At 45.1% G+C, this 22573-nt stretch overlaps 1 protein-coding gene across 6 annotated transcripts in view; it reads right to left on the bottom strand.

The window, feature by feature from the left end:
* The window catches only part of KANK3 (KN motif and ankyrin repeat domains 3), a 394677-nt gene that overhangs the window by 124008 nt on the left and 248096 nt on the right, over positions 1 to 22573 (bottom strand). For all 6 annotated transcript variants that reach the window (XR_011303986.1, XM_069649701.1, XM_069649700.1 and 3 more), the window contains one exon: positions 6393 to 6506. Coding sequence is in view for 5 of the 6 variants with exons in the window: in XM_069649701.1 (XP_069505802.1) it covers positions 6393 to 6429 (37 nt within the window). In the remaining variant the exon portion in view is untranslated. The remainder of the gene's footprint in view (positions 1 to 6392; positions 6507 to 22573) is intronic.

The raw sequence follows: 22573 nt of genomic DNA, 5'->3' as shown, positions 1-22573 counted from the left end.
GCAGTTTGGTGCAACAGTGTGGAATTGTATAAGGAACAACCCTATGCACCACAAATCTGCACACAACTTTTGACTTTTATATGTATAGACAGAGAACATGGTAATACTAGGTTTCAAGCTGTGGGAGATGTAACATTCAGGCTACCAGCCATCGCCAGACTAATGGGACCAGGATTTGGATAAGATCAAGGGTGCCCACACTGTCCCAGTGGATTCACGAAAGGTGGGAGCCTTACTTCTCTGAAAAGCTGATACCTACTTATCAGACGCACACCAAAACTAGTAGCTAGAAGAAAGGGAATATTGGGAAGGACGATAAATTAGAGATCAGCGATCAGATAGGCAGATCAGAATTATTCTCTGGGAGCGTTGTGAATAGTTTCCAATTATCTGATATTGACCACCCCATAGTTGTCACTATTCCGACTTGTCTACGTGTTTTTTTACATTATGCTTTCCATTTCTGCTGGAGCATGAAGTAATCAACAAATAAAAAATGTAAATTGAAAGCGCTGCCACAGAGGGTACCCTCCCGGGTTTGCTAGTTCGGATCCTCTGGATGTCATAGGGCCTGAGTGGAAACCGGCTTTGTGGGCCAGGACATATGGGGGGAGAGCAATGGGAACGGGGCCTCTGGTGACCCTCTACTGTGGACTTTAGTGTGCTAGAGACAGTACTCATCTGGAAACAGTAAGTGGTCCAAGACGTGAGGCTCCATAACAGAATCGGCCCACGCAGTTAGGTCAGGGGAATTTTAGATTTCATAAACACATCATTTTCAACAGGTCTAAAATAAAGCCGAACAAGAACAGTGATTTCCGCTGCATATGCCAGTTACAGTTACTCGTCAATTTCGCATTCATTACGGTGGGCAGCTGCTCAGCTCCAGTCGTGCACTGGCACGTCTTTCCAGATGAAAGCGCTTAATGGGACAGATGTGCTGCAGAAACATGTTCTAAATGCATGCATTACCACTTTAGGAAAATTCCTCATGAGAACAGCGGGCGCTCAGGACAGAGGCTGCAAACTAAAATAAAAAAAATACAATTCTTAAAAAGATTGAGCGCTGTGAGGTTCAGAATCCAGAATCGGCTAACGCCCCTCCCGCACACTATCCCAGTCCCCCTAAAATAAATGAGCCTATGTAGCTCTGCGAATACCCTCAACAGAAAACTTTCCACTACCTTGCGATGATCAAATAGCACCGGGGATAAGGCGCTACATAAAAACACACATTATTAGTGTGGTTTACTGTGGTCTCTTACAACATTTTAAGTTATGGTTCACCTCCAAAAAAGAACAGAGGAGCAACATTGAGGATAAACTACTGCAACGGCATGTACATGGGTTTGCCAAAAAGACGATTTGCCAATTTCAACAACCCCAGACCAGCACTGATACCCAGAGGCCAAAGTGTCATTCTAAGTGGTCATTGTGGGAATTACCAATCAGAGATTTTGAGGGCTCAGCCAATTATAAAGTATGGCTTTATCCACAGACTACATGCCTGGGAATTTCTGCTTCGTCCAGCTGCGGTGATCCACACACTAGGTCTGCCATTGCTAGAATGCCACACCTTCTGCTCTTCATTTCCCATAATATGCTCTTCAATGGGAGTGCCGCGCATGAGGCTGATGCATTGTGCAAGAGTAGGGTCTGCGGCGGGACAAGATGCCGCAATCCTGTAATCCTGGGGGAAGGGCCCAACTATACTGGTCAAAGCAAGTGTTCATTATTTTATGTTGTGTTATGTTATTTGGCATTTGTATGGCACTTTTTACCATTGTTATGATTCCTAAGCGCTGTGGTGTTGAACGCCCTCGCGGACCGCAGTCCCGGTCAGTAGAGAGTAGTTTAGTACAATGTGGTTTGTTGCACTTGGTTTGTGTGCAGCCAGTGTGCAATAGGTGGTGTGTGGTTGCATATTAGTGCTAGATGTGGTGCGGTGGTTGTGTAAGATCAGTAGAATGTGTGCAGCAAGACCAATGGACTATGGCATCTGCATTCTGGCGGCACTGGTGCTTGAGAGAGATGTTATGTGTGCAGCTAGGCTGATTTCGAGGGGTATAGCTGCATTCCAGAGACTGTTGAGGTGAATGTGGAGGTGTGTAAGTATGTGTACAGCTAGGCCGAATTAATTGAGTGGTGTAGCTGCTTTCTATTATTTGTTGGTGCAGAGGGAAAAGTTAGCATAATGTATGTTTTTGGGTGTCTGTGAGTTTTCCAGGGGGACCTTGTTCCTGCTCAAGTTCCAATGTCTGTCGAGGGGGCATGGTATCTCCCTGTTTCTTGATGGGTCAAATTGTTTTGTTGAAGACTGATGGGTGGTGACAGGTAGATCTGCCCCAAAGGTTGTGTTACTGCATAGGTGCTAGCAGCATCCTTGGTCTGCAGTTTGCTAAGTAGAATCCCCGATGGGTAGTGCTACTTGGACATTCCCAGATAGCAGGGGTTAGTAAGCAATAAGTGCTGGAAATGTTCCTTGCTCTACAAATCTCCACAGAGATTTTCGATATCTGTAGGATTATCAAGTGAGGCATTTCCTGGTTTGATAGTGTAGTGCATATTTGTAGAGCCATGATCAAGTTCATAAGTGCTTTTAGTGCTTGGGATGCTGGTTCTGTTAGATAGAATATTGGTGGGTAATTTTGCTATATATATTTTTTTGTGTGAAATGCATTAGTTTAATTTCGTATAAACATTAAGCATAGGAGACATAAAAATAATAAAATTATCCATTTAAAATATCAATTCAGAACAGTCCCTTACAAAACAGAAAAACAAGAAATCTACATATATAGTAAATATATCCAATACAGTTAAAACAGTAAACAATAAATCCGCACACCCATATTAAGCTAGCAAAAAAACAATGAAACTCATTTTCCCTGAGTGCTAGTGGCCCTATTCCAGATTTCATGTGCAGCTGAAGTCAACACTAGAGACTGAGCAGCTATTAATGTGGACCAAAATTGGTCTTATCGAATACTTTCTATTACACTTACAAAGTGACCATACCCTCTCCATTAAATCTCAGTCATGGCTGTACATGATGTTAATATATGTCTACCAGTCTCACTCTGTATACATAGGTCGTTCCAGGGGACAGAGATTTTAAAGTGGCTAGTGTATTCATTTGTGGGGAGAATGTTAAAACGCAGGTACAAATAAAACGCTTTAAATTAATGCTACAGCATTTAGTTAAGTAACTGCAAGGCGTATTTCCTAGAAAACTCTGATATGAGTTTTCCTTATAACAACATATTGATGCAGTTTCTTGATATTGGAAATCAAATCCCATTAACGAGATTTCTACTTAACAATCTTTTCATAATCAGGCAAATTTACCAGTATGTTGCCATCAAGACCCAAGATTCTCAGACCAGCCGTACAAAAACTTTGCAATTCTGCAATAAAAGGATTTAAAGCAGCTTGTGGGAATCTATCTCCAAGCAGCTGCAATAAGGCGTTTGAGCTATGGTGTTGTTTGCCCAATTTTGCATATAGTAGTACTCTCCGAGTACTCCACAGTGAACACAAGCATGGCAAGCCATATTCTGGTTGCAAAGCTTCTACACGCACGGCATGAGGAAGATTTATAATGGGATGCAATATTTTTGCTATATACATTCAATGGTAGATGTGATAAACAGAATGGCTGCTAGACAGCCCCCCAGTATCTGGTTCTGCTCTTGGATTTCCAGGTGCGTAGAACTAGCAGGCAATTGCCTTCATGGGCTGATTGTGTAGTGCAAGATAGCGTAGCTTGATCCAGCTCATGAGTGCTATGGGTGGAAATTTTACGAGTCTAGCACAGTCACCCCTGATTCATCTCGATAGATAGCTTTTAGGCCTTAGAACATTTGGAATTCCTGCGGATGAGCAGATGAATACATTCTGTCAGGTACAGAATAATGTCATGGTGCTGCTACGATATGGGTTTCATATCTCAGCCAGGGCTCTGGTAATGGATTTAGATATCATCAGGCCTGACGGTCTATGACAGGGTCCGTAATCAGCGGGCTACCACGCCAGGTGTCGGTCGTGGTGGTAGCTCGGGTGGTTCACTGTGTACTCTTGTGAGTTTTTTAGGTGAATGCCGAGTTTGAGTGCCTTCCAGAAGGCCATGTAGACTTTGCTGTGTCTGATGCAGGGAGGCAGTGAATTCCACAAAGTTGGCGCCTGGGTTGAGAAGGCTGACCCTCCAATCCTGGTTGAATTGGAAGGGGGGACCACTAACAGGAGGGCAGTGCTTGACCTAAGGGTGTGGGTCGAGTGGTAAAGCGTAATGTTATCTTGTAGGAATTTGGGACCTGTTTTGTGCACTGCTCGGTGGGTGATACATAGGAATTTGAAGGTGGCCCGGCGTCCAATTGGGAGTCGGTGTAGGGTGTGGAGAGCCATTGAGATGTGGTCCCTTCGTCCCACTGTGAGAAGACAGATGAGTTTTGCACTCTTTGGAGTTTGTTTAACTATTAGGCCGGCGCACCCAGGTACAGGGAGTTTGCATAGTCAAGTCTGGACATGACAATCGGCATAATTGCAGCCAGTCTGTTCGGGAAGGTAAGGTAAGGGAGGATACACTTCAGGAGCCTGAGGTGGAAGGGACAGGTTTGGGATGTGTTGCTGATGTGGTGAGACAGAGTTAGGTCCGAGTCCATTGTGCAGCCAAGGTTTTTTTACAGTGCTGGTGGTCAGGGGCGGTGAGGTGGGCCTGGGAGGAGTCGGATGGGGGAATAGAACAGATTTTCTGCATACCATGATCCGCGTTTTACCTGGGTTCAGGAGGAGGCGGTTAGTTGTCATCCTACGGTCAATGTCTGAGAGACATGCTGCTAGGTCCGGGCTGGGGCAGGAGGTCGATTTAGGAATTCTCAGGATGATTTGTGTGTCATCCGCCTAGTTGCAGCCAGTGAGGTTGTGTGAGCGGATGATCCTGGGAAGTGGGGTCAGGTAAAAGTTGAAGAGAAGGGGAGAGAGGAATGTACACTGGGGTAACCCAGTGTTTACTGGGCTGCAGCAGAGAGTGAGGAAATTAAGATCCATTTTGGAGAGCAAACTTGTCACAGCATCCTTCAAAGTAATAAGATATGGATATTGGACATTTTCAGCGTTGGGTGCCAACGTCTGGAATAATCTCTCAACCAAAAATGCAGAATGAAGTAAATCACCTCAAATTCAGGGAGAACCCTGAAGCAGAATTATTCAAACGCTGTTATACTACTAAGGAAGGTCTAGTTGACAATTGTACCAAACTCTTATTTCATTCCAATTAAAATGCATGGTCCCCCTTGTCTAGCACTTGAACAGCCAGAAATGTGATTTACAATAATAGTAGGTCTCACTGGAAAAGACCCAGTCATTCATCCTTCTGAGATTAATACATTGAATACCATTAAATTGGATAGTAACAATAACTATTAGCACTCAGGGCGGGGGGCGCAGCTAATAAGGTTCCTTGGTTCATGGGCTGATACTCCCGATATCAGCCAGGGTTCCATGGAACCCGATAGGTGCTTCCCCCGTCCTGCCATCTTCTCCACACCCACCCAGCATTTCTCCTTCTTTTTATTTTACTAATCCCAACCCTCCTCCCCAGGCCCAGACCTGATTGTGGCAAGCTGCCGCTGCTGCAGCTTCCCTGCAGCTCGCTTTTCCAGCCACCATGGAAATGGAAGAGGGGCTCTGTATGGAGCCCCGCCTTTCACAACCATGGCAGCCATCTTGGCAAAGTATTTTCATTCAATGAAAATACTTTTTTTTGTACACCCCGGGGTACCGCTTTGGTAACCCGGCGTGCTAATAGAGTTAGTAACACGTTTCACAGGCTATTCCAGGGTACCGTCCCGGTGCCCTCACTAAATACCTTTGCTTCGCTGGGGCCTTTAACTCTGTCTGCCGGCCGTTGCTCGCGTTATAGCCTGTGGAACAGGTTACTAACACTATATTACAGCCCCTAGGGAATAAGAATTATTACAGCCAGTATACGTATGGGGCATACAGCAAAAACGATTAATATTGTAATATAATTTAACTGCTAGCCAGTGAGGGGACCGGAACTAATTGGATGTGTAATGAGTGTACTCATTGCAATGCTCAATTGTTAAATATGATGCACTATATTTTCAGCAATTTCATCTAGCGCAGACCCATCTGCAGAGAGTAGAGGCTGCGGCACAGGTAACATGCACTGATCCAGAAGATTCTTCACAATGGGGTTGTGTGCAAACATCCGAAACCGGGAAGCGACGGGAAGGTGGGACGAGGCAATTGGAACAGTAACAGGTGGCAGCGTCTACAGCACATTTCTGCATAATAAAAACTTTAACCAGAAAGAAATCAAGCGTAGTTCGACCTTGCTTGCATTTCTTGGAGAAAACGCTGGGACTTACCTGGGAGATTCTGGTTGAGGTGTACTGATTGTGCCATTTTAAGAGATGAATTCAGAAATCCATATGGGGGGTATGAATCCGGTAGGTAGAAGGAAATCCGAAAGGATGCAAGATCTGTGAAGAAAAGAAGGAATTATAAAACGACAGTACTACTCGCCTCCCCCTAGTACCACAGTCAGAGATAACACAACAAATCACATTAGGGTTTCCCTTGTTAAAAAGTTCAGCAGATATAACGTTTGTTTTCGCATTTTCATTCATACCTCCCGCAAGCAAGGCCTCTTTAACCTTCACTGTCCATGTTCTCTAGACATCTGGACCATTGCTCAGTCAAAGAGTAACCAAAACACCAAAATGCAACGAAAGCAAGGTTTCAACTGCAGGATCAGCAGCAATAATGTCTACGCCATGTTCATCTCATGTGAACAATGGGCAAGAAAAACGAGCAGCAACATAAGCGAGGGGTGGCCTTTCTTTATTGTTTCTAGAAATGAACAGCACATGTTGTTCAACTTTTTCAATCTATTAAAAGAAGGCATATTCTAAATGTCATAAATTAGACTGAGTACCTGCAAAAAAGGGTCACTTTTTCCAGCTACTTTTTGTACCTATCTTTTTGGTTGCCTCATCTATTGCACAGTATGCCAGATTATAAAGCAAGCACAACATTGTAACTGCAACATTCAGCCTCTCACACCATCCAAGTATCCTGTCCAATCGCAGCACACACTTCCTCACGCTGATCATAGAACCTTCCCATCATTACACATGGACTATTCACGGTCCAGGATACATATGAAACTGCCTTCTCCTGCTCTTTCACCCTCCTCCACCAGGCTGCCCCAGCAGGGAGTTCAATGTGATCCTGAAACTGAGCCCTTCAGAGGACATTGATAATTGGTAGATTCTACCTCCTCTCCCAACGTGCTGATACCTCAGACAGTCAAGACTTAACCCGTCAATGTCTGGAGGCAATAAAGCATAAAAGGAGCAAATTCAAGACATGAGAACCTCACTAATCCCTCCAGAATGCTGCCTTATGGAACCCTCCGTTTCTCTTACATGCGCCTTTCTAAGAGAAGATGTTTTCTAATATTTGGTGCTTTGTTATGAAATGCAAATTGGAGAGTGTAATATTTTGTTTGTGGGAGTGTCCATCAGAATAGCCGAAGCTTTTTTGATCTGTATTACATAAAATGATGCAGATAATTCTGTTGCTAAAAGGCAGGCTTGCTAATTAGACTGCCCATCATAAATGCTCCAGGCCAAAATTACAGCGCACACATGTGCATTTGTTGAGACAGCCTACATGCAGCTTCAGCTCTGTAGTGGCACAGAGCAGGTTCAGATGGCACATGTGCATTCATGAAAGCTGCTGAGACACAAAGTCCCTGCAGGCAGAGGTAATTTTTAATCTCCTGCATCTCTGATATAAATTGTAATAATTGTATGACTTGGTCAGTCTGGTGGCATGTACATCTTTAAATATAAGCCATGACATTTTGTGGCATGGGACAGCTACAAACAAACAATTATACAGCCACAGCAATTTGATATCACACTAGGGTCAGCTCTACAAGCTTGGTGATCTGTGACAGGACTGATGTGAATTGTTGTCTCTTCTAACTATCTCGACTACACTCATGTGGAACAATAGCCAGGATGCTGCCTCTTTGATTCTTTGATTCTCATGCAGGAATGAAACAATTTCCCTCAGGGCACAGGAACTTCCCCCAGCCGGTCTCCTAAACCAAAAACACTCTCACACTAGGATGTTGACTACTGGAATCCCTTTGATGTTAGCAGGTATTAGAAGGGGCAGTGTTAGAGAAGCCAGGAGGGAAAGGTGGGCTGAAGGAAGTGTTCCACCAACTTGATTTCTGTTCGTGCTCTCTACCTCTTCTTGCCACCCCAGCCTTTCAGCAATCAAGACACTCTTGTTCTGATGTCATAAGGCAAATGGCATTTGTTTCAAAAGTCTGGAATGTATCCCTTACAGCAGGCCTGCTGTCAACCAATCCCCTGTGAATGTTCACCTTTATATGCAGAGGAAATCCTCTCCTTCATCAATTCAACTTTGGACTTTTAAGAAGAAAAGAAGAATTCACTGGACATATATTGGGGATACAGTCTATTACAGAGTCCTCTGTCAGTGAGCTGAAGATAGATGTCTTCCAAGATAGAGGAGAGCTCTGTCCCCTAACCATCCCTAGGGTACAGTGGGGGTGGACTGCTGCAGGCCAGGACCTGCCTCTCTGCTGGCTGCACTGGAACCAGGCTCCTGTTCACTGGAGGAAAAAGATCCCTTGTAGGTGAGTGGGAGTGCAGAACCGATGGACTTATCTTGCCCTGGAGTTTGTAGAGTGGACCTCCCCGAGACCAGGAAGCACACAAGCAGTTGGAATCCTGCTTCACCATCTCGAACAACTTCGAGTCAGATCATCTGCGCCTGATGCCTTAGAGCCTGCACAGGACCCCCAATGCTGCTTTTGGCATTCTATGCAACCTTAAAACCACTTCCTGGATTTCAAGCAATACAGACGCAAGCTCAAACCATTGCTGTGGATTTACTCAAACAGCCCAATCGCGGTCTCAACATAGTGAGAGCAAATTACTTAAGTGCTGACTCAACTGCTGGAATCCATCAAAATCATCTTTCATAAACACCAACTTGAACCAGCAGAGCCAATCATCTCCCCAACTTGACCACCACCCTGAATCATAGGAATCCCTTATTTCACTGTCTTGAACCCTGACTCAACCCTTTGGGATCCCTGCACCTTCGAGCCAACTGACAGTCAGTGGGGTTGCATCGGCTTGAATGTCTCGACGCCCACTCACCTGCAGCTAAAGCACCACAAGACAAAAATCAAGATAACTTGAAGAGGCCATACCCCTCTGGACCTTTTTTGGGACTACAGTGACTTTTAAGGCCCACTTTCCTACTCTTTTCTTCAAGAAATTAACTTAATAAATTGACATTGTTTCTCAATCTGATCGCCTGAAAACCTATGCTTATCTATCAAGAGTACCCTTTCATAATTCTACATTCTTTGTGCAGGAACGTCATTTCACCAAAATGCCAGGGGTAGCAGAAGGGACATCACATGCCCCTTGACCTCTGTTGACATCACCGGAAGTGATGTCATTTCTCCACACCCCCAAGTGACATCACTGGAAGTGACGGCACACAACCTTTCACCCCTTGACCAAACAGGAAGTGGCATCACATAGCAATGTTCCTCATTACACTAAGAAAAATATGGTTATGATATGACTGTATTATAATATACATTTCATACAAGAATGGATAACCATATCAGTGTGGATACACCCATATTACAAAATTACTGTGAAAGTAAGCAGACGTCAAACAAAACAACCTGGACTATTGTACATCACTCTGGGCTAAACTATAAACAGACAGAGCATCTCGAAAGGTCTAAACCCCAAAAGGCAGACATCCAGTGCCTGCCAAATGTCTGACCACAGACTGGAAACAGCAACTGACAAACACAAGTCCAATCAGAGGCTGTACAACTTCACGCTTTTAAACTTGGACAATACGCAAAGGGATTTTCTTGTCAATAGTGCACTTTGAACCGTTGGACAACAACCCACTTCTGCTGTCACCCAGAGCCTGCATATCTCCTAACCATTTTCAACACGGGCACCCCACCATCCACTGCGGGTCACTAAGGGCTCTCCCTCAACAGCCTTAAATGCCTGGCACCCACTCCCACCCTCCAACACCTTACACCTCCAATACCTTGCTCCAACACCTTCATGTTTACACAGTGCCACCTTCCAGCAACTTAAGTCTCCAGTACCCTCCTTCAGCACCCCAACAGTGTGAGTTTTTATTACCGTCCTCAAACATCTTATATCTGCACTCAATGCATTTCAACTCTCTTACAACACAGTACATCTCAAAGACTCTCTCCCAACCTCTGTAAGTCTCTAGTAAAACATTTTTAGTCTCCGGCACCAGCCTCCATTACATTGAGCCTCAAGCACACACCTCAAACTATTCTTAAATCTCAACAGCCCAACACTGCGACTCTCTGGTACCCGCCGCTAACCTCTTCTATCTCTTAAACCCTCTTCAATGTCTAGAGTTGGGGTGCCCAACATAGAGCCTGCGGGTCAAATGCGGCCCTCCTACCCGCAATTTGTGGTCTGCCAAGAGTGTTTACTTTTGTAATGAGATACATCCCACTTCAAGCAGTTGGCCACATTTCATTACATAAGTAATCTGTTTGGCAGGGACGTGACAAATGTCTGCACCTCTTTTGGAGTGGCTATTAACCTTATCTTTATCTCCATTATAATGTATGCCCCCCCCTCCTTTGCTTAGAACAGAAAGCAGTCTGAGGCACCCCTGGGGGGCATACATTAGAATGGAGCTACAGATAAAGTTAATGGCCAACAATTATCATGGGACAGCGAGCCAGCAGTCCCACTTGCTTACAAAGAAGGATTAATTGCTACTTAGCAGAGATCTGAAACATTAAATGCCCACTGAGTAGCAATGAATCCTTCTTTGTAAGCAAATGTCTGACGTGGAGGATCCAGAGTTGAAAGGCAACGAGGTGACACGTCTGTTTACCTCAATGGAAGTGACAGATTCGTAATTCGGTTTGTTGTGTGTAAGCCTTACAGACAACAAACCAAATTTAGAAATAAATTAGCCTGTAATCCGGGTGCTATATTGGAGTTTTTCTAATGTTGAATTCTTCATTAAAAGGAATTTCTCTGTGATTTATATTTGTATTGTTTCCCTCACTTTCCTTCTTATGTATTTGTTTCTTTTCTTATTTGCAAGAAATAGTTACGCCTCTATATTTCATTATCTAATAAAATGTCCATCGTGATGTATCTAGGGCAGAAATGCTTAAATTGCTCAATACAAAATGTGGCAAATAAATACATTCTGCTAATTTGAAAGCATTTTATTTCATTGTTTGACAATTAAATACAGAAATCAGAAGTTAAATTTCTGATGCTGGACATACAGATCTTGGATAGGTTCAACCGGTTGACTTTGACTTGTCTCACACATATTTTTGACAGTTTTATGAATTTGCTTTTGAAGATTTTGATTGACTATAGTAGACTTAATAGAAAGCTTTGCATTGCTTCCTCTGCTCCTACTCACCCACCCAGAATCAAAGACATATTTTTGTAGAACCCATGTCCAAGTGCTAAGAGGTAATTTACCTGGCGCATGGTGTGAATAACAGAGAACTTCATGTGAGTACTTGACACATGACGGTACTTCCTGACGCAATGGTTCTAGTACAGGGGCGGATATGATCCCAATGTCTAGACATCAGCCAAAGTTATTGGGTTTGCCAATGCCTATTTTAACTTGGGAATCAAAGGCATACTGAGCAGCTGACTGGGGCTAGGTGGGATTTGTGCATTGAGAGAAAGGTCTATGGCCATGTCATTGGTGGGGAGAATAGGATGGGGACCAAGGCCATGCCATTGGTGGTGGGTGGGAGAGAATAGGGGGGCAGGGCCATACTGTTTGATGGGGGTTGGGAGGATATGAGGGGACATGACCCTGCCATTGGTGGGGTGTGGGAGGGCAAAAGGGGGACTAGGGCCATGAGGTTTGGTGGGGGAACACAGGGCATGCTGTTTATTGGTGGGTGGGGGGCATGCAGTGAGGTGGGGGCATGCAGTGGTGTGGGGCACAAGGGACATGGGATATGCCATTTGGTGGGTGGGGGGTTAGAGCAGCACCATGGCCATGCAGGTTGGTTGATGGGGATACGGAAAACCAGGGCCATGCCACTGATGGGGAATGGGGGCGGGGCCAGGGCCATGTGTTGAATACCAATTAGGGTTGAATAAGTCTCTAGCCCCGCCTCCCTGACCCCTGAACTATGACCCCTCCCCAAACACATTTCTTTTCTGCCCACTATAGGCAGTATGTAGGGTACATTCGGCCCTCTGCCAAAATCAGCTGTGCCCCTGTGGTCTAGAGCCTCAAGCCTCTTAGGTCTCCAGCACTCTCCCACAACACATTGGGCCTCATTATAACTGTGGCGGTAAGGCAACAATGGCGCTGGTAGTGCTACCAGCGCCGTTGTTACCTTGCCGCCACATTACGAGTTCTGCTCGCGGGTGCCGCTCTGCACGCCTGGTCAGACCAGAGCGGCACCCGCGAGCAGAACAGGATGGTAGCAACGGTACCATTATGAAAGGTACCGCTGCTACCATCCTCCCCATTCCCATTGAGCCCTACTCGTAATGAGGTCTATTGAGTCTTAAGGGCTTTCCCCTATATCTCTCTCCACTACCGTTCTCCAACAGCTTGAGCCTCAAGTACATTCATCAAATGTTGTTAATACTCCAGCACCCCCAACACTTTGTATCATGTACAATCTCAAACATCTTAAGTCTCCAGCACCCTCCCCCAACATCTCACATTCCCAGCGGCCTTTAAACACTAATGTCAGACACACTTGCCAAGCGTCCGAAGTCCCCTGCACGCTACTACTATACCTTAAGTCTGCGTTACCATACGCCAACATATTCAACTTTCCAGACCAGTGCCTCTTCAACCTCTTAAGTCTGGTGCACTCTCCGCCAAGCAATAAATCATGCGCACCCTCCCCCAGCCTCCTGTGTCCAGTACCCTCTCACCAAATCTCTAACTGCCCAGCAAAAAGATGCCAATTCCTCCGGGCACTGCCTAGTCACCCAGAGCCTCACGTCACTTCATTCAGGGGGTGAGGGGACTGCAGTAACTGCTCCTCTTGCTCTTTATGTACGGAGTTGAGACCTAAGCCCTCTAAAATTCAAGCACTTTCGGGTCAGTTGAAGGGCACACACACATACATCCATCTTTAATTCTTTTTTTTTATTGCACAGTCTCGGTGCAGGCCTTAAGTGGAGCCTCTCTGGGCCATGCCACTTGGAATGGCCAGATGTGAGGACCCTTTGAGATACTTATGGGTGGGTGCCATGCTAGATGGGAGACAGAGGGGACGTGCTGGAGGATGTGTTGTAGGTGACAGTAATTGCAGGGTTTTGCATTTTAAAATGTAAGCAGCAGCTCCACGATATCACCCCTAGAAAAGCCTGTTGGGCCTAGATACCTAGGCTACTGCTCACTCATGACGCCCAATGAGGCTGGAACATGTCTACGGTTGCTTGTGGTCTCGTGCAGAATGGATGGGACCTAGCAGTTCGGGCTAAACGACCCTTTTGGGATAGGACCAGGCATGATTTGCATATGGTCTTTCCCCTTCAGTAGTGACTTGGCAGGCTGAAAAACGATGGTCTGGAGGGGTGCCCGGAGCAGTGCCAGTGATTGAGAATGATTTAAAACCTTCAGGCCATCACCGTTCTGTTTTGCTTATTTGGTAAGTAACCTACCATTTGTTTTGTTAGATGGGAGATACAGGGAAGAATGTGTTGCAGGGCACAATAATTGGAGGGGTTTTTTTAATTTTAAAATGTAAACAGCAGTAGCTCTGTGTCATCACCCCTAGAAAAGTCCCATTTTATCAATTTATTTGGTTGTTTATATCTTGCTTAATGCCAGTCTCCTCCAGCTTCTAAGCACTGGAACAGAAACCTTTGTTCCTGAAGCAAGTGCGTTTGCCCTGAGCTATCCTTCCAAATATATATTTTTTTGCTTGAGGAGACAACAGATGGTTTACTTCAAAGGCAGAGTGCAACTTCATATACATTCATTATCTCACATTGCTTCTATCTACAGTGAGCCTGTGAGGCGGGTTTGGCAGATCTAGGTCAGGTCACCCAGTGGGAGAAAGGGAGGGGCTCTGAAAATTGTAGATCAGTGCGCTTTTCCACTGTGTTCACTATTGCTTCAAGCAGCAGGCGAGCAGTTCCAGAAAAGACGAGCCCTTAAGTCTTAGTTGGAGTTCAAAGTGGGTTGGGCGGGGGAATTGTAATCAAAGTATGCGCTGGAACTTAATGAATCTAGGCTTATGTCTGAAATTATAACCGAGTCTTGCATAGAAGTTGAATTCTAAATGCTTTTGTTAGCCACTTGTGCCGACACGTGTTTCGACCAAACAGGGTTATTTTCCAAGGCTGTGATGATCGTGCAGTGTTGTGGTATTGTGTGATGCGTCAAAGCTCCATGTGTAGGTGCCCAGCGAACTTATTAAAAGTTCGACATATGTGACAGTTGTGAGCAGACACACACATAGTGCCAAAACAGTGGCATGTACACACTGTGCCATGCTTGGCAGTGAATGTGATCAAAGGAAATTCATGAATATAACAGTTTACTGTGTTGTGATCAGATCCGCAAGTAATAATGTTATACAGCATGTTGTAAACATTCATAAAGCAGATGCATGAAGGCGATAAGTATAACAGCATGAATATCATCCATATATTGGCATTGTACGAGAATAAACACAAGTTCAGAGCCATTTGGAAAGTGAAAGTGAGAGAAAATGAGAGGAAGAATAAGGTCGGAGAATGGTAACAGAGATGTAGACAGAGCCTGTGCTAATAAGCACAGTGCTTGGAGCAGGTGTAGGAGTAGGGTCTTACTATGTATCAAGGTGGTGGTGATAGTAATAATGAGCTCATTAGTCAGGGATCAGCTGTTTAACTTGTAGGATTCAAAAAGAAGTGATTGGGATGGATTCTGGCAGACAGATGGGAGACCTTGGCCAGCGCTAATGGGCCGATCAAGTGCATCCAACCGAATGAAAAATCAGATTGAAATCGGGGGCACATGCAGTATAAAGTGCATGTGTCCTGGCAGGGTGGCGCCGGTGCTACAGGCCCAAGTAAGTAGATGAATGTGCTACGTGCGAGTCCAGACAGATGGCTTGTCCAGTGAGTGTGAAGTGGGGGCTTGGGTGGTAGTAATGCTGCGAGGAGAGAGAATGAGAGGTAGTATCCTCTGGGCGCAATGGAGTGGCTGAAATGCTAATTACTAAGTCTCTAGTAGGAAAGCCTTCGTGGGAGCTGCAATCCTCCGGACGGTGTACGGTGTCTAGTGCTAGGTGCCTGCAAAGAGCAGAAGATAAAGAGAGGGGGTGGCGTGTGGGATATTTTTACCCATGCCGATGTGCCCCACTGCACCACTTTACCAATAAGGAAAGAAACAGCCAAAAATGGCTGCGCTAACCCCTGTGCGTGCAAATATCTGCAAAACTGTGCATGGGTCACAATCACAGAAGGCTGCACACCCTTGCCACACAAAGAGAAAATGGGGGGGGGGAAACAGAACTCACTGCAGGAGCATGCCAGTGGGTGCTGTTACATTTAACATGAAGCAAGGCAACAGAATTGGGCTAAAAACTGAAAATGCCTTTTAAAATGCAGCTTGTCTGTGTTATCTACGGAGTGATGCAAAGAGGTCACTGGGCAGAGCGGAGAGTTTAACCTCAACCATAGTTGGGTGAGGCTTACTTTCTTGGTCATGGTGGCCACTGGAGCAAGATGGGTGGTCACAGTGATCTTTCGATCCCTGGTTCCATCTTGATTCCCTATTTAAGTAGTATACGTAAGGCAGTATGATAGGCTGCTAAGTGTTGGTGGGCGTGTTACTGAGGTAATGGGTGCCAAACCCATAATATGTGAATTACCGAGAGAGGAGTCTCTGTCAAAAGGGTTTAATTGGTGCTCTGAAGGTCCAAGATGGAAGTAGTTTTACTAAGTTAATCACCGCTTAGTGCAATGTTAATGCATGCTGACAGTGAGGCTGGAAAAGGCCGATGACAGGGATGGGGTGGGAAGTATTAAGGGTACTTGGAGAATTAGGTGTGTAAGTTAATAAGTAGTTTGATAGTAATAGAGATATGTTTGTTGGCAGTTAAGCAACCCAAATGGGACACAAGCTGGGTAAGCCTAGTAGTTGCGCGCAGAAGGTCCAGTTTGGAAATGTAAGAAAAGGCATGTTACACAAGTAAGACAGACACAATTGATCACAGTTCAAGGGTGTTTATTAAACGAAGCTGTATAATGGGTGAGGTAAACCCCAAATCTAAACCTAAATCTAAGTTGGGAGCAAGTTACGACCATCAAATAATAATAATACAGTCCTAGTGGAGTCTAGTCAAATAAAAGGACCTATACTAAGAAAAGCTATTGCCAATCCTTACCACTATGCTAAAAAAAGTGTGGGATAATGTTAACAAGAAAAGAAAGAAGTGTTCATAAAATGATAAGTGAGGATGTTACGACCGGGGTCTCCCTTCCCCATGTTTTTTTAGCAGGGGACAAGGTGGGACTGTTGAGCACACCACACTCCAGGTCTTCTATAGCACGAGCTTAAAGTTCCTTTTCGCTATATCAGGGCCTTCTGTGCCCAAGTCTCTTCTTATGCAAAGTCTTTTGCTTCAGATGGCCTGACATGTTAAAATAACAAAACAAAAGTTATTTCTGCTAATTCTCATGTCAGGTGATTACCCTTCACCCTTCGTTCCCCCTAAGCCGGGCTCCGATCCTTCTCTCATTCGGGCTCAGCCGACCACTCACTATGGACATCCCTCAGTCGGGTTCACACATGTCGTCACAATGTAGTTCACTTGGCTTCTTCACAATATGGGTTTCACTTCCCTTAACTGTTCTCTTGGCGTCCCTTAGTTGGGTTCTCTACCGCCTTTCGTTCACAATCCCCTCATTTGCAATATTAAAAAAACCTAATTTCTTTTTAAACAACTCTCTCGCTATGATTGCGTCCCACTCGTCCGGGCTCAGACCTTCCAAAGCACTTGCCTATGTTAAATAGAGACTTTAGAAGGGCGATCATGGCTCGCCGGGTTACTCTGGTAGCTTATGGCAAGCGAAGTCTTCTCTTAATCACAGTTTTCACTGTGTTCCCCTAAGCCGGGTGCAAATGCCTGTTTCACAATTCCCTCAGTCAGATTCACAATTTCACAATCAACACAACTTCTACAATGTCCAAACTCCTGCAACGTGCCAAGGACTTTCGTTTGTACAAGGGGGTTTGGCTTGACCCGTGTATGACCACCTTGACACCTCACGCCGGCCTTCCTAATGGCCTCTTGGTACTTGCAGTCTCCATACTTTACCCTCTTTGCTCAGGAGAGGGGGTACCATCTAGAGAACTTTCGACTGAGTGCCCACATGACGCTGGACCACTCTATCTCTGTTACCAAGTTCGATCACCAAAATAAACCTTGGTCTTTTAATCTTGTTAATGTTGCTACTGCAGCCTTGAGTTTAACACAGTCCGATCCACTATCAAGTTCTTCCGACGCACCGGTGATGCTGAACTTCTTGGCGTTGCTCTTGCCACTGTAGTCAAGGACGGTAGCACAGTGGCAACTGTGTCCCCCCCGCCCTGGCTATCAGTGCGGGAGGGCTCCATGTACCACTGACATGTCACACCATATGCCAGCTGCGATTTCGAGTCTTATGTTTCTTTGGTCTGAGGCTTTGCAGGTCTGAGTTGAAAAGGACAAGGGCATCTCCCTGCTTTATGTCCTCTTGGGTCTCGGCCGCTTTCTCCTCCGTTTGAAATGCCATCCTGGAATAACTGTTTCCTTGTATGTTTGGCCTTGCTCAGAGTGTGCTCCTGTGCTCTGCCTTTTATCCCTATGCAGAATAGAAAGGGCAGTCAGGTGTGTGTAGTTGTCGGCAATTGCCTGACTCTGCCTGGCCCTTGTGTTGGGACATTTCAGGTAAACGGCCCTTGTCTTATTGTTGCTCACAGTGTGACAAAGTGTTTGTGTTGGAAAAGGGAGGGGTAGAGTTGGTAAATATCCTACTGTGCAAGATGGTAAAAATGTGCCATAAGGCAGGGGGTACTCCGTATCACCTTTCGGTGCCCTGCTTTCACTCGCCGGAGATCCGTCACCCAGGACATCCTCCCGCACTTGTCCAACCCCAGAAAATGGATCCAATAGCAATGGCTGTGTCCTGGCTACCTGGATGATGGATCCCGGGGACTAGCAAGTGAGACACCTTCAGGTTTCTCACTGAAGAGAAGTATCTATGGTAAGTATGCTCGATGCAACTGGAGCGGGGTGGCCAGTGGTGTTCATGTCATGGCTATTATATAATGCATCATGTTGCCTAACCTGCCTGAGTCTGTGGTGTGCAGAGTGTGTCCTGTGTCTGAGGAAGGCTGCCCTGTGCCTGAGTAGAGCAGTGCATTGGGAAAGTGGATTGTGAGATAACGCAAGGATTTCAGTTGTTGGAGCCAGGGCGAGGAATGAGAATTGGTCTTAGATTTGGAAGTGCACTATTGCTTGTGTAACAAGAGAGAAAGGGCATTATTCATAGAAACTCATTTAGCTCATGTTCTGTGTTAAGACCTTTGGTGACACTTCTGTATTTTCATATTAGTTTCGCTTTTTGCTGTCGCAGTCTCAGCTCATGGTCGCCTCCTCTTGTGTCACATTTGACTTTCTCGATTCCAATGAAGCAGATGGCCCTTTTGTTATCGAGCTGGTGCATCTCTTGCCAATGTGTTGCAGGTGGGTATCTGCTGTGCTGGGAGCTAGGTAGGCTGAAGTCTTCACGTATTCTTGTCCTGAGTTCCCTTACTGTGCTTCCAATGTACATGAGTTTACAAGCACAAATGATTGAATAGACCACAATTAAAGAAGTGCTCTATCCGGTGAGTGTGTCATTAAAAATCACTGATTTGTGCATGAGGGCACATGGAGCATGTCCCACATTTGTAGAAACATGCAGAGTGAGCAGTAGATAGCCAGTTCTGGCTCCTCTGTTGGAGTGGTGCCATATATGATGGACTTAGAAATGTTCTCAAGGTCGGTGCTTTTGTGAAGAACATTTAGGTTCTTGTTGTGATCCATTTATGAATATCTTCATCAATTGAGAGCAGGTGCCAATGTCTGCTGATGATGTGCTGCACCTTGTAACTGTCTTGACTGTCCTTGGTTACATATCTTATCAGCTCTTCCCCGGGTTTACTCTTTGCTTTAGGGCTGAGAAGGGCTGACCTGTCGATCAATGAGGCAGATTTGATAGCATATTCTATAGTTGTTTCCTTGTAGCCTCTGTTGATGAATCTTTCTTCAAGGAGTCTTCATTCTGCTAGGTATGGAGTGTAATTACTGCAGTTACTTTTGGCATAGATGAATTTGCCTTTGGGTATGTTCTTGATGACCGACTTCCAGTGACAACTAGTGGCAAATAAGACTGAATTGACTTTGGTGGGTTATCTGAAAGTAGCTGTGTATAGCCCTTTGGTGTCTGCAGTGACTCTTATGTCCAGGAAATCCATGGTGTGTTGGCTTTGTGTCCCTGTTAGTTGTATGCCAAATGAATTACTGTTCAGGTATTCCTTGAAAGATTGCAGCTGGTCTAGTGTGTCAGAGCAGACCATGATAACATCATCAATGTATTGATACCATTTGTGGATATGGCAATTGAAGTCCTTTTTGGTAAATGCGAATACCTGTTCAAAATGGTGCCTGAACAGGTTAGCGACTGAAGGAGCATATATTGCGCCCATAGCAATGCCCTTCGTTTGGCGGTAGTATGCTCCATCAAAGAGGAAAATGTTGTGTTTGAGTGAGAATTCCAGAAATTCCTTCATCATCTCTAGATGTGAGTAGAAAGATTCAGCCACCTCTGTGTATCTATATTCCGGGGCTGTGATTGCCAGTGTGTGGTCAATGGAGGTATATAAGGGTTTTACATCCAAAGTCACTAGAAAGAAGCTGCTTTTTCATTCAATTGATTGTAGGATGAGAAGAGTGTGCATTGTGGCCCTTAGATAATTTGGGATCTTTGGTACTTCTGTCTTGATGACATTGTTTATATATTGGTCAATGGGTTCTGTCACCCAACCAATTGCATTTAGGATTGGTCAGCCTTCAGGGATTAGCGTGAAGAGTTTAAGGACCTCAGGTAAAAAGTAAATTGTTGGCATTCTTGGCTGATCCGGTTTGAGGAAGATAAATCTCGGCGTCGGTCAGAAGTCCTTGTTTGTGCCATTTCTTGGTTAGCTCATTGGCTTTCATTCTGATAATGCTTGGAGGGTCGGATGCCTTGTGCTTCTAAGTGTGTCTTGGCCATTGAAATGTAGCCCACGCTGTTCATAATTACTATGTTGCCACCTTTGTCTGCTTCCTTAATGATGATATCAGGAATTCTTTTTGAATTTGTTCAAGACTCTTACACAGTGCCCAGGCAGGATTGGTGGCAGAGGCCACGGGGACACACACCTCATATCACAGGCCCAGTGGCTCACTGGATGTGCAAAGCAGACAACGAGAAACACTAATGAGATTTGCGTTCATGCTGTGCTGTCACAGAGTACTTCAGTGCTCTTATCCATTCACAGCTAGCTAGGCTAGCACCTATACCCTTCCAGTAACTATAGTTCTGGGTATGACCTGCACAGGCAGCCCCACCTCTAAACCCAACCATTCAGGCATTCTATGCTAAAGGACCGCCAACCTGTTACTGGCAGCGGCTTCATGGTTTTTCCTGCATCCCTGTTATTTCTCCATCTACAAAGATCTACAATCCAGGTGAAAAAAGCTGTGGCACATTTAGCTGCATTTACAACCGCCTTTTTCAGGTGTGAAACATATAACTACTTGTGGCATTGGCTTTTTGTTCAGTGGCGCAGGGGTCGCAAGGACAGGTCTAGGGGTAGCAGAGGGATAGCAAGGGGAAGCACCTGCTACACCTGGCAACTCCCAAATTTCGTCCCTGTCTGTGTTTCATGGTAGGTTTTTCCTTGTGTTTCCTCATTGATTGTTTGCATTATTGTTTGATGAAAGTATACTTTCAGGCTGTGCCTGTTTCACCTTTATGATGGGGATCATTACTGGCTTGGGTAGTGTGGAGCTGAGTAGACAGTTTAGCCTCTACACATCCCTGTACTCCTAATGAGCGGTAGTCATTTTGTCACAGAGCATTTACTGGAATATTGAGAATGATATCGCAGCTTTTATTTTTTGCTGGTATGGAGCTGTATCCTGCATGTTACATAAATATCACAGCAGAGGGCACATTTACCCAGTGAGCTATGCTATTGAAACAGGGAATTATGCTCTGCAAGGTAAACGTGTATTGTTGCTCCCAAGAACATGAACACTTAATTAAAGACTGTAAGATATCTTAGAGGCATGCAACCTGCATTGTTTGACAGTGAGAGATTTTTGTTTAGAAACACCATCTATGGTATGGTGGGTTAAAAAGATGGGGGGAAACAACCTTCTACCTGAAATATGAGAGTTAAATAGGCCAATTCACCCAAGCCACCGATTCCCTAGTTCCAGCCTGCAGCAATCCTTAGAGGTTCACATCCAGTTCACAGCCACTGAGCAATGCATTGTGGATATGCAAATTAGCTCAAATGTGTTTGTTTCTCCAGAAAATTGTCATTTTCTTATAGGGAAGCCATCCCACAATTTTACAGATAATGGGGCAGGTGCACTTTCTGGCTGCTGCACCTGAACAGGGTGGTGCAGAGACAACGCCCGCCTTTTGCCCTGTACCCAATTTACTACATGGACTCAGAGCCCAGAGGCTGTGTACGATGAGTCGGACAATGGTTGCCTCATGGATATATATGAGGGGACATTTGCATGCACACCTCAAATCGGACAGCAGAAAAAGAAGGGGCAGCAGGTGTACATGTACACCTCTGGATTTGCAATGCAATTTACAATGCCCCATCTCCTCCACCCGTCACACAGGTCACAACGTAGTCAACTAGCCAGAATGTGAAGAGGGATATTGGGGATTGGGGGTTTCAGGCAATGGCCTTGGGGCCAGCTGCCTGCAACTGGAATCCAGATGCCCCTCGATGCACAGTGAAAGAGGTCCTTCATGGGCCGATGCAGGGACGTCATTTAGGGGTCGCCAGAGGTCGCAAATGCGACCTCTGAGGTCTTCTTTGCGACCTCTGTGGTCTTTCTTGCGACCTCTAAAATAAAAACCAAAAATAAAAGTATTTTTTTTAATTTCTTTTTTTGATTGCAAGCTCCTGCGCTGTGGCCAGCACCATGTGGCTTTTTGGTTCGGGAGTTGCTGTCATTCTTGTGCAGGCCACTTAAAAAAAAAGAAGAAAAATAAGAACCTGAGTGCCACAAGTCTAACACTTTCAGCACTAACCCTAAATCAGAAAGAATAGGAATACCAAATAATGTGTCTTTCTGGAATTCTATACAATAATTGCTAGACTCATTAGAGGTTTATTTCAGGCACACTTCAGGGTGTGA

The sequence above is a fragment of the Ambystoma mexicanum genome, chromosome 1p (assembly GCF_040938575.1).
Source record: "Ambystoma mexicanum isolate Mex_15411 chromosome 1p, UKY_AmexF1_1, whole genome shotgun sequence".
Taxonomy (NCBI): Eukaryota; Metazoa; Chordata; class Amphibia; order Caudata; family Ambystomatidae; genus Ambystoma; species Ambystoma mexicanum.
Note: the sequence above shows the minus strand (reverse complement) of the source record. Positions and strands in the feature narration are given on the sequence as shown.